This window comes from Poecilia formosa, unplaced genomic scaffold (genome assembly GCF_000485575.1).
Source record: "Poecilia formosa unplaced genomic scaffold, Poecilia_formosa-5.1.2 Scaffold72, whole genome shotgun sequence".
Lineage (NCBI taxonomy): Eukaryota > Metazoa > Chordata > Actinopteri > Cyprinodontiformes > Poeciliidae > Poecilia > Poecilia formosa.
This window is the reverse complement of record NW_006800011.1, coordinates 159,425-174,861: the sequence shown is the minus strand read 5'-3', so window position 1 is coordinate 174,861 and position 15,437 is coordinate 159,425. Positions and strand designations below refer to the sequence as shown.

At 36.6% G+C, this 15,437-nt stretch overlaps 1 protein-coding gene and 1 long non-coding RNA gene across 2 annotated transcripts in view; one reads left to right on the top strand and one right to left on the bottom strand.

The window, feature by feature from the left end:
- Positions 1–8,687, bottom strand: part of LOC103140505 (cadherin-10-like) — a 39,731-nt gene extending 31,044 nt beyond the window's left edge. Inside the window, exons 1-2 of the mRNA XM_007555686.2 lie at positions 8,469–8,687; positions 809–1,133 (exon numbers count right to left, since the gene is read on the bottom strand). Coding sequence (XP_007555748.1) covers positions 809–1,018 — 210 coding nt within the window. The 5' untranslated portion in view covers positions 1,019–1,133; positions 8,469–8,687. The remainder of the gene's footprint in view (positions 1–808; positions 1,134–8,468) is intronic.
- LOC103140504 (uncharacterized) overlaps positions 1–15,437 on the top strand; it is a 51,958-nt gene that overhangs the window by 1,023 nt on the left and 35,498 nt on the right. Inside the window, exon 2 of the long non-coding RNA XR_476512.2 lies at positions 8,773–8,952. This is a non-coding gene — a long non-coding RNA (uncharacterized LOC103140504). The remainder of the gene's footprint in view (positions 1–8,772; positions 8,953–15,437) is intronic.

The following is a 15,437-nucleotide window of genomic DNA, read 5'->3' as shown; positions in this document are numbered from 1 at the left end:
ATACTGGTGAATTTCCTATGAACTTTTTGTACTATAATTTAAAAAAAAAGTTTTCACAACATATTACATTGTTCTTTTCTCTATTTGTTGTAGACACTGAAACAATCAGAACAAACCGTGTTAAGATAAATAACAGCCCTGCTCAAATTAAATACTAAAAGACAATATAGGCAAAAAAAAAATAAAATAAAATAAAACCTGAAAACCGCTACGTTTTCAAACATTTAGCATATAGATTTGAGTGATTCTAATAGACATAAAAGAAGAAAAGTTTAGTTTAATTTAACTTGAGATAGTAAGACTATATATCTATTCATTGAGTATCTAGCTTCGACTGTAAACATTTTCCAAATGTAGGCTTTTCATCAAGCATTAGATTGCACTTTATTACAAAACTGTGAAGCTTGAAACAATAATTTTGTATAAATGACTTTATACAGAAATGAATGCCTAATTAACATTCAAGCATTTTCAAGAACCCTGTCACATGTAACTTTTCTCCAACTTATACTTTAATACCCTGAGAGAAATGGATAGTAGAAACCAGATGATATTCTTCAGTGTTGAATCAGTGGAAGCTTGATTTTAAGTATAACTGTACTTTTTAACTGGATTAGGAGTGCGCTGGAAAGCAGGTAGAGAGGCCATTGGTATGCACTCATGTGGATCTGATTGCTCCAGTTAGCTCTGCCCGTAACAATCAAGACTTCTGGCAGCCCATCCATCTCCTCCCAATTACATCAAACACTAGCCCAACAAGCTAAACCAGCTATAATTACTCTGCAGACAATGCACTTGGACACTTTACCTTGCCAACGTATTGATGGTCATTTCCTGTGTACTCTTCGAGCAGAAAGAATTGATTCCACATCCATCCCCGTTTGGAACGCTGAAGAACCTTCCCATCACTCTCTGGCATCCCAAACAGATTCCCAATATTCCCAGTAATGAAAGGCAGTGCAGTACTGGGCCACAGGAAATAGAGCATCAACAGGAGCAGAGCTTGATTGCCTATCATGGTATCCAATCGGCAGGGAAATGTCCGGAATGACTTGTGAATTATGGAAATAAGCTGGAAGGTAGCCTTGGCAGAACAGGCATTGTATTTCCTTTCACTCGTGTCCTTTAGGTTTCTGTGAAGAGAGAGAACTGCAGTTAGCGTGGACTTCGTGACACTTCGTGCAGATTATAGCACAAAAATACTCTTGTATCCACAAGCTTCAGGCTAAATTTATTCAATCGTAACATCAGTTTGTGCTTCATAAAATCAGTAGCTGGAGAAAATATGACAACACCAAGGAAAAATATGTCTTTCACATGATTTATTTATGAGGGCGTTAAGCCTTAAAGTTTCTAATCTGATGCTGGAATCTCGTCTAAATTCAAATATACTCAGTTATACAAAAATAAATGAAAAACATATTCAAATATGATTTACAAGCCCATGAACAAGTATATTTTCCATGACATAAAAATGTCAATGCTTTGTCTTTGGTAATGAATTTTAAAACTGATGGAAACCTCATAAAAGACAGGAACAATTATTCAACATATGTCTACCGCTTGGAGGCCTAATTTTTTCATTCATTATTTGATAATCAAGTTTATTTTTATAACACATTTAACAACAAGGCAGTGCTCAAAGTTCAAAGTGCTTTACATTGTAAAATCACAATAATAAAGTCAAAACTTGAGAAATTGGTAAATCAAAATCATCAGTACACATCGATGTTTCAGTAATTACAGGTCAAAAGAATAGTAATAATTTAGATTTCTCGTCATAAATTCCAAATTATGTTTTAAAAAACTGTCCACATTTTGTCAGGATTGTTATTTTTACTGTTTTTTCCACTGTTCCATGAGAACGTCAATAGATTTCAATAATTCTGATAATATGATTAAATGGAGTTAATTCAGTGACTTCTTTGAGCATATTACAAATAGTTTTTAAGAGCAGTAATTGTGTTTGTGGGACTAAAGAGTCATAAAATAGTCCTTTGATATAACCATTTTAGATCAGTAGATTTAAATAGTTTTTCATTTGTTTTTTGTTTTAAATCCTTGAAACTTTACTGTTTTGTCCACAGTTTTCACTCCACACTGTTGTATTTTATCTTTAAGCAGTTATGAGAAACCATAAACTACTACAAGTTACTCAACTCAGGTCGTTGCTAGGTAACCAAAGTTTGGGGTTGGGGGACTTTAAACTGCTTCTTACAAACAGGTTGTTGCTAGGTAACCAAAGAGTGAGGAAGTTAGTCGGTGCCACATCTCCCAGAATTCTGTGCATTTCTGAAATTATTGACTAATCTTTCAGATGTGTTATCTGTTGATACTGATGTGTATAAATGTGTCTATCGCGATATATATTATTAATTTATTGTCACAATGGTACCCCAAAATATCGCAATAAAGCTTTAAGTTTGTATCGCCTACCCTTACTTCAAAGTCACTTAAATAGCCTTAAAGAGGCATTTTTGAGAGTTGAGCGCATCAGATGTGAGGGGGAAAAAAAACCCAGACACAACCCTACATTTTATTCCTCAAACTCACGTTTTATTTATGCTTCTCGTTTCACACCCAGTTGCAGTGTGCAGCTTCTCTAACATGTGAAAATGGATCGCGTTGCTCACAGGAAATCTCATTTTTAATCTCTACCCTCTTTTCACGACTTCTTGTAATTTTAGCTCTAGTCTATTTTACTTCCTTTAACTGAAGGGAAAAGTCAATGATTTTTGTTCCCACATCAAAAAAGTTGTGAATCCACATGAGCATATAAGGAATGACCAAAAATGACCAAAAATCATCCCCAGTTGCTGCCCAAGGTTTTGTCTGCAGATTAGGTGTTTTCTGTTATTGGCAGTCTTCTTCCAAGACCTCACTATAAGGCTGTATCCCCAGCAGGAATGGCCCCTGACAGGTAATTTGGGTGTGCATGCATAATTTACCGTCTTTTGGGAGTTAATCCTAATAAATCTTTCTGCTCTCTTTAAAGCCATTTGTGAAGGCTGAAGTTGGAGATTTATCCTGAAAAGCATTCTCTGTGAAACTCTGGGACTGTTGAGGCCAAGTTCACACTGCAGGTCTTGATACTCAATTCAGAGTTTTCATTTTTATTTATTTAGTTGTGTGTGGTTGGTCATACTACTAATTAAACATGACCGCAATGAGACTTATGTGTGAACAGTTTACGACTTTACTGCAGTCCACATACGTAGAAGAACGTAGACGTCACAAAGCAACATTCTGTTTACGGAAATACCAATGGAAATGAAGCCATTTTTGGATTGATTTAAAAGTTTATTCAGCAATGGGAGCCAACACTATCGTCACAAGATAACTGCAACACAAAGGAAGCTCAACTTAGGTTACGTTCACACTGCAGCTTGAAGTGACCCAATCCTGTTTTTTTCTCAACAAATGTCACTATTCTGCATCCTGAGACGCGCAAGCCAAAAGAAAAACAACAACTATGGCGGACGTTAATAAGGAATAAGTTGTTGCTGTCCTGCCTCTGGTTGGGTAACAACTTAAAAATCGTAAGATAAGCTCCTCCATTAGCATCTACATTTACTTCTGCAAACACTGAGCATTTCTTATTCTGCTTCCTTTTCATGGCAGTTGGCAAAACACTGATGTCATTGCGCATGCGGGACAGACACTGTCAGGTCGTTTGCGGCTCACACAGGAGATCACACACAAGTTGCATAGAAGTATAAACAACCATGCACATAAAAATCTGATTTCATAAAAAAACTGGAACTGAACATTAATAAGGCCTGCAGTTTGAACATAGCCAACGGACTTTTGTGGAGCATTGACTGCAGTTTCTGTGGAGAAGTCTGTTGAGGAGATGTAGTCAGAGCTAAGAGTTGTGGGATTATAATGCATTTTAGTGACCAACTTCTTTCATAATTTCCTGATTTACAGCGTCCAACTTTTTCTGGTCCAGAATTATGACGCATGTCTCATGTCAGAAATGTAGAAGACACTTTGAAAACAGGTGGATATATCTGAATTTTAAAGTGCATTGTCACGGTAACAAATTTTGCTGGATGATAAATTGTCCCAGTACTTACTGCGATAAACAATATTGTTGTTTTGAGACCATTTTCAATAAATATATTGATAATGCCATAGCAGTGCAAGTCTGCTTACTTTAATTTTGTACAAACCAGTTCACACTGGAACTGGAAAAACATTTTAAATATCCAAAATAAAATGTAAAACCCAAAAAACAATAAATAAAAACATCAGAATTGGTCCATTTAGACTGCCTTGAAAAAGTTGGATTTTCCTGCTGTGTAAACTTAGCCCAAGTCAGTTCAGCACTTTTGTTCAGAACCTTTAAATAAGAAGTCATTAATGTTTTAAATGAAACAACATACAAATAAAAACAAAACTTTTATTTCTAAGAATTAAAAATAAGGTATTTGAATGTCTTTGCTAGGTCAGGAGTTTGTAAATAATTTACATAATTTAAATTGGGGTATTTAAAGTACTTTTGTCATTATGATATGTTTTAGTACATGTAAGTCATCAAAAAGTACACATCTTGGTAAAAATTTAACAACAATAACAAGACGTTATTGGTATGATAAAATGATGCTAGTTGATGATGATAGTTGATAGCTTAGAAACAATAAAGCATCTGGTTAGTATGTGGGGCCTCCCAAATAAAAATCAGCTTAGGGTCCCAAAAAGCGTTCGTCCGGCCCTGCGTATGTGTTACACGTCCAGTAGAGTCCAAATGTTGTAGTTTCCCAGGTGTTAAAGCCATAATCATGCTGATTGGAGCTACATTTCTCTGTAGGTACGAAATGTGACATAAGTGTGACACGAATGTTGCTGAAGTCAGGGGAAGCGCCCGCCTTGCAATTAATCCAGTCTGATACTTGTGATTGCATTTTCTAATTATCATTCCAGCCCGTCCTTGAGATTTTAATGGCATTCTGGATATTAATCTTTGATGTGGCGTGCCTATTAAGCATTAGGCCAGTGTTTCTTTTTCAAAAATTCTTCCAAACACTCCATTAAAGGATGAATGAGCGCGCTTGAAACCACGCCAGATCCTATAGGGTCGAGCTGAATTATCTCGACTTATTCAGCCCATTAAAAAAGCGGGGCGCATTAAAAGAAATTGTTTATGACTAGATTAACTTGTAGGGAGCTTATTCGGCTTGGCACTACAACACACACAGATGTGGAGGGGACCAAATTGTTAAATATGCTTTTATGGGTGGTTGTCTTTGAATGTTTTCTCTTAATCTTGGCAACTACGCATTTCGGCTGGCTGGCAACAACTTCACCGCGCTCCATTGCTTTAATCTGCAAATTATACATTCTTGTTTTGCTGAATAAGAACATCTTTGATCAGATACAAACGAGCTGTTCATCAGGATCTGCTTCCTGGGAAGAAAAGAAAAAAAAAAAAAAGCGCAGCCTTTGCAACATTGAATATGAATTTTCATGCACATGCCGTCCTAAAAAATGAACATGCAAGCTTGGAGAGAAAAACCCGAACTGAGCTCTGCAACTAAGCACTTTTGTGGATTCTCTAACTCGAGGAGTACAATAATTATAGCTGCTGTATGCTCTTGAGGTAAGCCTGCATTAAAGGTTTTAGAAGTGTAAAATATATACAGTAGAGCTCAAATTTATTCATACCCCTGGCAGATACAGAGTTAATAGTTTTTATGCAACAAAGAAGTTGATTTCTGATGGGAAATGACAGGAATCTCTAAAAAGGTGATAAAACGATGTAAACAAATCAATATTCAGTTTTCAAGGAGAAACTTTGGCGTTACAGTAGAGCTTCAACTCGTCCAAAAACTTTCAGATTAGGCTTAAAACATTATTATTTTCAGTTAAATGAAACAAGCTGATCTAATTAAAAGATTATTTTAAATCTAAATCTTCCTTGTATTCTAAGAATGAGTTTAAACGTTTAACGACTTTTACTTCTTGAACAAAGCTTAAAGTTTTCTCAAGAACCTGCTGTACCAAATAAATGTTAACATATTTCACATATTGTTTGTAAAAATGCAAAACGCACGATTTTTTTTGTTATGATGAAATTTGTCATGCTAAAACTTTCGATTATAGTGCTATATGTCTATAGTTCCACTTTCTTTCCATGTTCACACTAAAATTTAACTAACATTAAAACAAATCTTGATTAAACTCATTAATTAAACATCCAAGTTTATCCACTAAAGACCAGATTTCCTCCAATCTGGATTAAACTTCTCCAATCTGAGATTAACAGAAAAAGTAAATTTCACTACTATATGTATTTTCCTTAATGTTTCTGTTCATTATTTAATATTGGTGGTTCTTCTACTTAACTTTAATAAAAATCCATCTTTTTTACTTGAGGCAGTGATGGAATGAATATTTCCCAGATGGACAAACCTAAAAAACATCCTTTAATTTAGTATTCCTATTGGTATTTCTTCCTAGTTTAAACTTAAACTAGTGAAGATATTTTTCTGGTCATGATCAACTTTTTCATGCTAACAGTTTTCAATTAAGCTTATGTCGTTATTTTATATCCCTGTAAAGGGTTTAAATATATTTTTTCACTTTCTTTCAGTGTTCAAACTAAAATGTAACGCAAATTAAATTAAACCCAGTAAAGTACTGGATGTTAATGTGATATCTTAATATTAAATGCAGTTTGCCACTTTCTTCCAATATGTATTCAACTTTTTTCATCTAAAATTGAAGGAGAAAGTTAATTTCTCCACTCTCTGTAATAAGAGGTTTTAATATTTGGCATTACTTGAGTTAATGATATAAGAAATATTTTCCATATGAATAAATCCAAACTTTTTCTTTTTCTTTTTAACAAAAACAGAAATTTATTTAAATTTAATGTGTCTGTTGGTTTTACTTTCCAGTTTTAAGCTTGAATAAAGAAATTTCCTGGTTAGAATCAACTTTTTCGCATTAAAAGCTTAAATCTTAAATTTAATTTCTCCACTATATGTATTTCCTTTAATGTTACTATTAGTTATTTAATATTAAGATATCCTTATATTTAACCTTAATCAAAATACTGCTTTTTTTTTTACTTCAGGCAGTGATAGAAGGAATATTTTCCAAATGAATAAACCTCAAAAACTTTCCCGCAAAAACATCTATTCTTTTAAATTTAACATGCCTGCTGGTATTATTAGATTTAATCTTAAAATGGGGCTATAAATATACTAGTATGTAGATGTATTTATTAGCAGATGCAGCGTTACGTAAGGATTGGACCATATAATTAGGCGTCAACAATCCAAAATCTCCCACGCACAATTTGAAACAGCCGGCTATTTTGATTCAAGGATTATGTGGAGCAATATTCAGCAGTGAAGGTCTCGGATTACGAGAAAACAGAGAAGATGATGACAAGGTCATGCATTTGGGTTACACATTTAAAAAAAAAAAACATAACTCAGCCTGACATAAGCAAATAAAAAATAAAAAAAAAACACTATGCGAGGTTTGATTTCCAAACTATTGCGATCTGATTGGCAGGTTTAGTGACTCCAGTGATTGCTTGCAGGGACAGAGTGTAAATCTACCTGGTGGGGGGGGGGGGGGGGGGGTTGCAGGGGAGGGGGTGGGCGGGGGGGGGGGGGGGGGGGGGTTGCAGTTGCAGTTACACCTGCCTCCACTTGGTGGAGCCCTAGCCCTTCTCAACGCCGTGCGGCTGCAGTCTTTGGCAGACCTCGGCGAGCTTTACTCATGTTTTGAAATCCTCAAAGCAATTTTGTGATACAGTGCACACTTCCAACACAGCCGGCTCGGCTGGGCTGGACGTTTCTTGAAAAGAGTCCGACAGTTAAAGTATGCCATGAAACCCAACCTGTGTATTATTTAGAAGAAGAAGAAGACATTCTCACTCGACTTTCTTTGGGGTTCATTAGAAAAAAAGACTAAATATTCATGTTTAAAAAGTGGAACATGCAGCAGTTTCTACTCTAATTTGCATCAACTGTAATGGCATTGCATTGTCAACCCCTAAAAAAAAATCACCTAAGAGTGGGGAAAAAATAAAAAACCAAGCCGGTCAGGGTTGGATTAAGTTTGTGCTTTGGAGCACATGTTCAAGATAAACACCTGGAGCTATTTTTTTTTTTTTTAGAGATATGAACGCTACACCGCCTCTCCATCAAATCGCAGCACAAGTGCGACTTTCTTTCTTGTGGAGACTCAGAAAGTCAAACAGGTGCAAACACCTGCTGTACGTGCGTAGACACAAAAAAAAAAAAGAAAAATGAAAAAACGAGGGGGATGAGTGACAGGTGTCATGCTTAATCTGAATTAACAGCTGCAAAAACAAAAAAAAGATGGATTCATGAGGAGTTTTCAGTCTTATTTTTTAAAATCTTGACGTGATTAAGGTTTGAAGTAGCATCTAGATGAGATATGATGGATGGATGGATGAGGGGAAAGGAGAAAACGAACTGCTTTACCTTTGGTTTTGCTCTGCTTAGCATCCATCTGTGTGTCTGAGTGAGCGCTGCTCCGTCTCGGCGCTTAGCGGTCGGAGAATCGGACTCCTGACGGCAGCGCTTACATTCCAGGACTGACAGCGGCACAGCTGCTGCGAATGTGTATGGGACTGTGTGTGTGTGTGGAGGAGCGAGAGAGAGGAGGAGAGAGAGGGTCCTCCTCGCTCGCTCACTCACTTACTCCTCCTCCTCCTCTTCGTCCACACTTTCCTTCTTTCTTTCCATCATCTCTCACAGTCCCCTCCTCTTCTCTTTCCTCCTCCAGCAGTGCATCAATCCTGCCGGTGGATGTCACCGAGGCGGAGGCGACTCTGCCCCCTGATTGGCTGCCATTCACAAGTTACAGATAAAGGGGGATGAGAAGAACCAGAGCGCCGACTGACGTCTAATCTTCCCTCAGTGACGGAGGAATGAAGGAGAAAGAGGCCATAACTTGTAAATCAGAGTAAGAAGGGGAAGAAGGTGGGCTTCGTTTTGACCAGTTTAGCTTCATCTTCATCATCTTCGACGCGTAGACTTGGCCGCCAGCGTGAGGCAGGTGCACACACACAGAGTCCAGGCACTCTGTCATCTCTCCTCATTACATGCTGGATGCATATCAATCCGTCTGCATGCAGCGCGGCCCACTGAGAGCCGTATAACATCTGTGAGAACGCACAGTCGAACCACGGAGAAGTAGAGAATAAATAAAATAAGAAAATTACAACGGTCATGAAATTACAAGAAAAAAACAACAAATTTACGAGAATAAAGTCATAAAACTACAAGAAAAAATTCATAAAATTGCGAGATTAGTCATGTTACAAGAATAAAGTCAAAATTACGTGAATAAGTCATCAAATTACAAAAATAAAATTGTACAAGAATAAAGTTGAAATAATTCAAAATTAAGTCGTAATCTTACGAGCATTGTCAAAGTATAGCTATTCTCTATTTACAACTTTATTCTAGTATTTGAGTTAATCTTGTACGTTATATTTCGACTTTATTCTCCTACAACTTTATTCTACAATAAATAATCAATTTTATCTATACTGCCCTTTATATATCAAATTTAAATCTTAAAGGGGGTGATGGCAAGCTACTCGATTGTAGCTACAGCTGCTCTGTGGCAGCCTGACAGAAGCTAGGCGGCCATTTTCAGCCACTGGCCCAAGGACACAAACGAGGGCAGGCAGACCGGGAATTGAACCGATGAACTACCGATTACTGGGCGAACTCCTACCACCGTTGCTCCCGTTATGACTTTATTCTCATACTTTTATCTTTTTAATATTTTTCTCTTAGTATAGCCCACATACTCTTCATGTCGTAGACTTGGCCGCCAGCGTGAGGCAGGTGCACACACACAGAGTCCAGGCACTCTGTCATTCCTCCTCATTACATGCTGGATGCATATCAATCCGTCTGCATGCAGCCCTGCCCACTGAGAGCCGTATAACATCTCAGTTCAGCTGGAAGCAAAAGAGGGAGGAGGAGTGACGTATGATGGATCTGATGAAGATGGGGAGCGTTGCATCTATAAGGGTGGATTCACTCTGTCTGGTGCGCTTTAATCGACTAGTTTGACTAGAAAGTCCAGGTCATTGGGGGAGGTGTGAATATGCAGTCGAACAATGGAGTATTAGAGCCACACTAAGAACATTTTTTTTTAAAAATGAGAATAAATTCCTTATATTACGAGAATAAAGTCCTTCATTCTTGGAATTTTTCTTCAGGTGATGGAAGGCCGGCTTTGTAACTGTCTTTATGTGTCTCTGAAGGTTCACACTCAGATTTTTGGTCTGATATCTAGTTTCTACTTGTAATAACTGGCTCTAGATCATAAGTGTCAAACTCGAGGCCTGTGGGCCAAATCTGGCCCGCCATAGCTTTATATGTGGCCCTCTGGATCCTAAACACTAAGTGTGCTTAAATGTTATGTTTTCAATCAAATCAGTGCAGTTTTTATCTGTTTACTGCCAAATTATACTAATCAGTCCCTCCAGTTTATAGACAATTATCATGAAAATTCACACAAAATCAACAAATCCCCACACACTTTTTTTTGTGCTCATACATAATTGGGAGTTTATTGCAAATGTTTCTCAAAAATTGTTAAATGTTTTTACTTGTACAAACAGCTGCCTCAGCCTTAATTTATGTCAGATTATAATCCATGATCTATACAGCAGTAATAAAAGTTGCATTTACTGTCATAAATTAGTGTAAATATTGCAAATATTTCCAAATTAGTACCACAAACATTGGTTTTTATTGCAAAGAATCACAAAAAAAGTATCACAAAATCCTGGAGGCATTGAAAATGTTCAATAATATTATTTAATTTTAAGAATTCATTGATATTTTAACAGTTTGTGATCAGGTTTTATCAATACATTCTGGCACTAACCCTTCTTCTAACCTGAGCGAGTGGGAGCATCAATCAATCCCAGGATTGAGCCTTGGGCAAAGCCACATGTGACTGATGAGAAGCTACGCAAAGTATAAAATGTTGATTTTCTTACTTTAAAATGGAATTTATTATTCACTTTTTAATGCGTTTCCAATATTATACAAACATGTGATTAAATAAGAAATCTGCAGAATGTGCCATTTATCGTATAATCAAAACAGACCTTAAGTACCACATTATGTTGGTCAAACACATAAAATTCCATTTAAAACCTCGACCTTGTGATGAAATGTGCAATAGTTCAAGTCTGTTAAGACTCTGGAGCTCTTCAGACATCTCTATCCTTCCTTAAAACAAACCAGACCAGATAAAATGACTTTTAAAAAACCGCCAGTCGCTACTTGATGAATAATGTAAGCAAAGAAGCGGCTCCACTGGCCAACTTCAATCTGGGCTCGGATTTTATTCTGCTGATATCACTGTGCATAGATTATCAGCTGTAATGCGCTGCACCAGATAAATAAAAATGCAAACAGGCCAAACTAATTAACATCCAAACGAGCGGCGAGGTAGCCTCCCTCTGATGCCAAGCCAAGTCCTACTCACACTCCATAACTCAGCCCCTCGTTGGGTTCATGGCGCTGGGAGATTAAGAAGTAGGTGTGTGTGTTTGCATTTGTTCCCCCTGTGCGCAGTGTTTACCGAATGGTTGTGTGAGTCTGTGTGTGGCGTTCTCTTGCTAACAAGCCTCTGAAAAAAGGAAGCAATTTTGTACCTCTCTGCATAGAATTAGTAATAATTTAGTTGCTATTTACACCCCTGGGATGTTAATTACGCTGTTGTTACGCGGCCCAAACAACTCGGCAAACATCAGAGAATGAGAGCGAGCATTGTTCCAAGCTGCTTGAGGAAATACAGGAACATTTTCAGACTACACTTCTTTAGAAAACACACAAACAAGCAATATCTTCCCATTTTAACTTCACAACCTTATCCGCGGCCAGTGATTCACACAAAGCAGTTTTTTTCCTGCCTCTCTTATTCTCTAGATGAGGACTCTATTACATTAAATCAAAGTTTTCCAGCCTGCAGAATCAGCTTCCTTAAGTAAGAGGTGTCTCTTGATCCTCTCCTAATACGGAGTGTCAGCTTCCATCAGCGTCACGAGAGCATACCACCGAGTTTTGCCCCTGATCGGTTTTCCGATGTGTCGCACCTTCCCAAAGCTGCCAACCACTGCGGATGCTTGGTGCTGTTCTTTGTGCTAGCATCAGGACTCCAGCTGATGACAGGTTGTTGATTTGCCTCATTGTTTGGCAGTGGTTAAATCACATTCAGCAAATTCTCCAAGCTCTCATTTTTCTCAGTTTTTTTCTTTCATCTTAAGGGTGACCAATTATGCTTCCTTGAACTGGTTTGGATCAATCTTTGACATACAAAACATCTTAATTACATGTTTCTGCACAAAATCATTCTTAGATAATGAGGTTTTAGTTAGACTGAGTTGTTTTAGGGCGTCTTGTCATTTTAAATCCAAGTAAGCTACTTCTGGCCGCACCACCATTCCCCCAACTTAATATTTACACTCAAATGAAAATGGCTGCAAACGGATGCGCAATTATACAACCGAAAATGCAGAAATAGAGCCTCCTGCACAACCAACAAGAATGCAGCAAGTGGTTTCTGGATGGTAAATCAACAGAATGATTGTCTTTTCCAGCAGCCATTGCACAGCACATACAGCAGTAAAACCAGCTGACCAAACAGCCATTTGGGTTGCTAGGTAACGGGCTGGGCTTCGTTGGGGTTGCTAGTAACGGCCAGTGTCTGCTGATTTCTGATGTTACATTTCAGAGGTTTTTGAAATTGCTTATTTTCCACACACCAAAAAAACATTAACTGAGAAACACATAAAAATGATTACAAAGTCGGCCTTCCACCATCTGAAGAACATTTTAAGATTGAAGGACTATATTATGAGAATAAAGTTGTTAGCAATTGTTTCATGGTGCAAGTCAAAAACGTAATATACGGTTTCCTTAGACTGAAAACTTCTTTAACCAATTTGAAAAATAAACGTCTTGAGATAATGTGTTGAAAAATGTATAAATAAACCGAACATTTTAGGGACATGTGCACAAATGAAGGCGAATGTTTAAATTTGAGCCTAAGCCCTAACTTGTGCACACAATTCTTATAAATTACTGCCATTTATGTTTTCGTAATAAACAACAACATGTTGTAATCAGAAATTTTGTGATGGTTGTCCACCTGAAAAAAACAAATTTAAGATTTTAAAGGGGCTGCACTTGACTGCTAACATACTCTTGGTGTAGAGACAAACAGCTCATTAAAAAATACCTTAAATTTGTTCTGCTTGTATCGATTCAAGTCATTGAATATACAGTTCAGCAAGGCAGTAATTACCAAATCTCATGAAAAGACACAACAAGGAATCTGAAACAGTCGTCCAACCCACCCTATGTAGTTCTTAAATTTCAGTTTGTTATGAACAAATGAGCAAACGATGAATCCAAGAATGTAATTAGGGCCTGAGAACTTAATTAGCTTCTTGGGTCCTTGGCTTGTTCACAAGAAGCTAATTAAGGTCCAGGAACTCTGTAAATGTTGTATGAGAGCTGAAATCCCTCAGGATGGTCAAACATGAGGGATTCTGGAGATCGTTTTGTTTTAACATCCTTCCACAATCAGTAAAAACGTTTGTTTACAGAGTAAAATATTGGAGGGTCATAATAAAGACTCCTCAATCCTGGTCATCTATAAATGTTAATAATCCTAACTTTGCTATTAGGATTACGATTACTTTAACTAAATTAAAGTAAAACAACTGGTCTCAACTAAGCTTTCAAAATATGTTCGATTTCAGTGTCGTGAAAAATTACAATAAATTCCATTTAATCTCTGAAAAACCCAAAACCGGATAGTTAATTTTTTTTTTCTCCCACATCACACAAGTTGTGATCAACAACCGCATGTTGCTACTGGCAGAAATGACAAAGAAGACAACAGGAAGTGGTAATAGACTAATGGTGCAGCATGTTTTTAATGACTCATTCACATGTGATTTTAATTGCGTTTCTTATTTATTGAAAACTTCAATTGCGAAATTGTGGGTTTTTTTCAACGTTAGTAATGGAAAAGCAGCTAAGTGAAGACTTCCTCTGATACCAGGGTGTACGAATTTACAAACTATTTTTTCATGTTATGGAATTCAAACATTTTCTCTCTCAATATTTTATGTAATTTAGGAGATTTTCATTGTTTCCTTATACATAGTCAGACATCAGTTACAAATATATCCGTAAACATTCAGCGTAAACTTGAACAGCTACTATTTGTAGTTGATACTGTTAAGCCTACTTCTGTTATTTGGTAATACTGCCTGTATAGAAAAAAAAATACATTATTTAATTATAGTTAACAATGCACTCAAATTTGATCTCATGTAAATTTAGCATATTTTCACCTGTTTTCTCTGGTTTACATGCTTTAAGGATCAAGTATGCACAGAAAATTGTTTAATTAGAGCACCTTATTACCAACAGTGTCACAACTATTCCTTCTTAATTGCAGTTCATCGTAGTTGAACTGTACTTCATATTAATAAGCATTTTGAAATGTAAATTGGGTTTATATAAGAAGTTTTTAGTGGTTAGAAAGATACAGGAGATAAAACAAATAGTGTAAAAGTATGTTATATAAAATACATTGAGAGTTTGATTTGGTTTCATTTAAATTCATTTCACAGATTAGCTGCAGCCTTACTGAAAGCCTTGCTGAGACCAACTAACCCTGGGTGAAAATCTATAACAGAGCTTCATTTCCTAGTTCAAGGACACTTTCACTGTTTGAATGGCTCTTATTAGAAATGTTAGCTATCACAGGGCCTGAGCCGCCTTTATATTACACAGACTTGGATCCGGGTTCGGAGTTTATCCGAGGTTTATTGCTCTTGTGGAACCGTTCCTTTCAAAAGGCATTTCAAAAGAGGGCCTCAATTTATATTTTGAACTATAGATATTTAATATTCATTCTAAGCAAGACTAGTAATGCAGTAAAGAATGAAAACTGGGAAAAAGGACATGTGAAATATTAAACTGGAAAGGAATAAGTCATTTATTGTCACTTGAAATGCCTCACGTGAGATGCATATCATCTAATAATCTATCAATCAATCAATATATATATAGACAGGCAATGTTTTCAATTCAAAAACCATTTTTGCTGCTAAATTAAGTAAATGGACATGAACTCCACAGCATAATGTTCAGTGTTTTTGGTCTGATATGTCATCTAACCGTCAGATTGGTGCAAAGTGCTATTCTACGTACAGTCATAGTAAATAAGTTAGAATGTGTTTCCCAATTAAGCTAATTTGTCAGATTAAATGTACCTTTTGAAAATAAACACTTGTGCATCAGATCTACATGCTTACCAGAAGTGCCATCCTTTATGTATAAAAAGAGACATTGCTTTAAATCTTTAGCTTGTTAAAGTCTTTTAATTAACTAAAA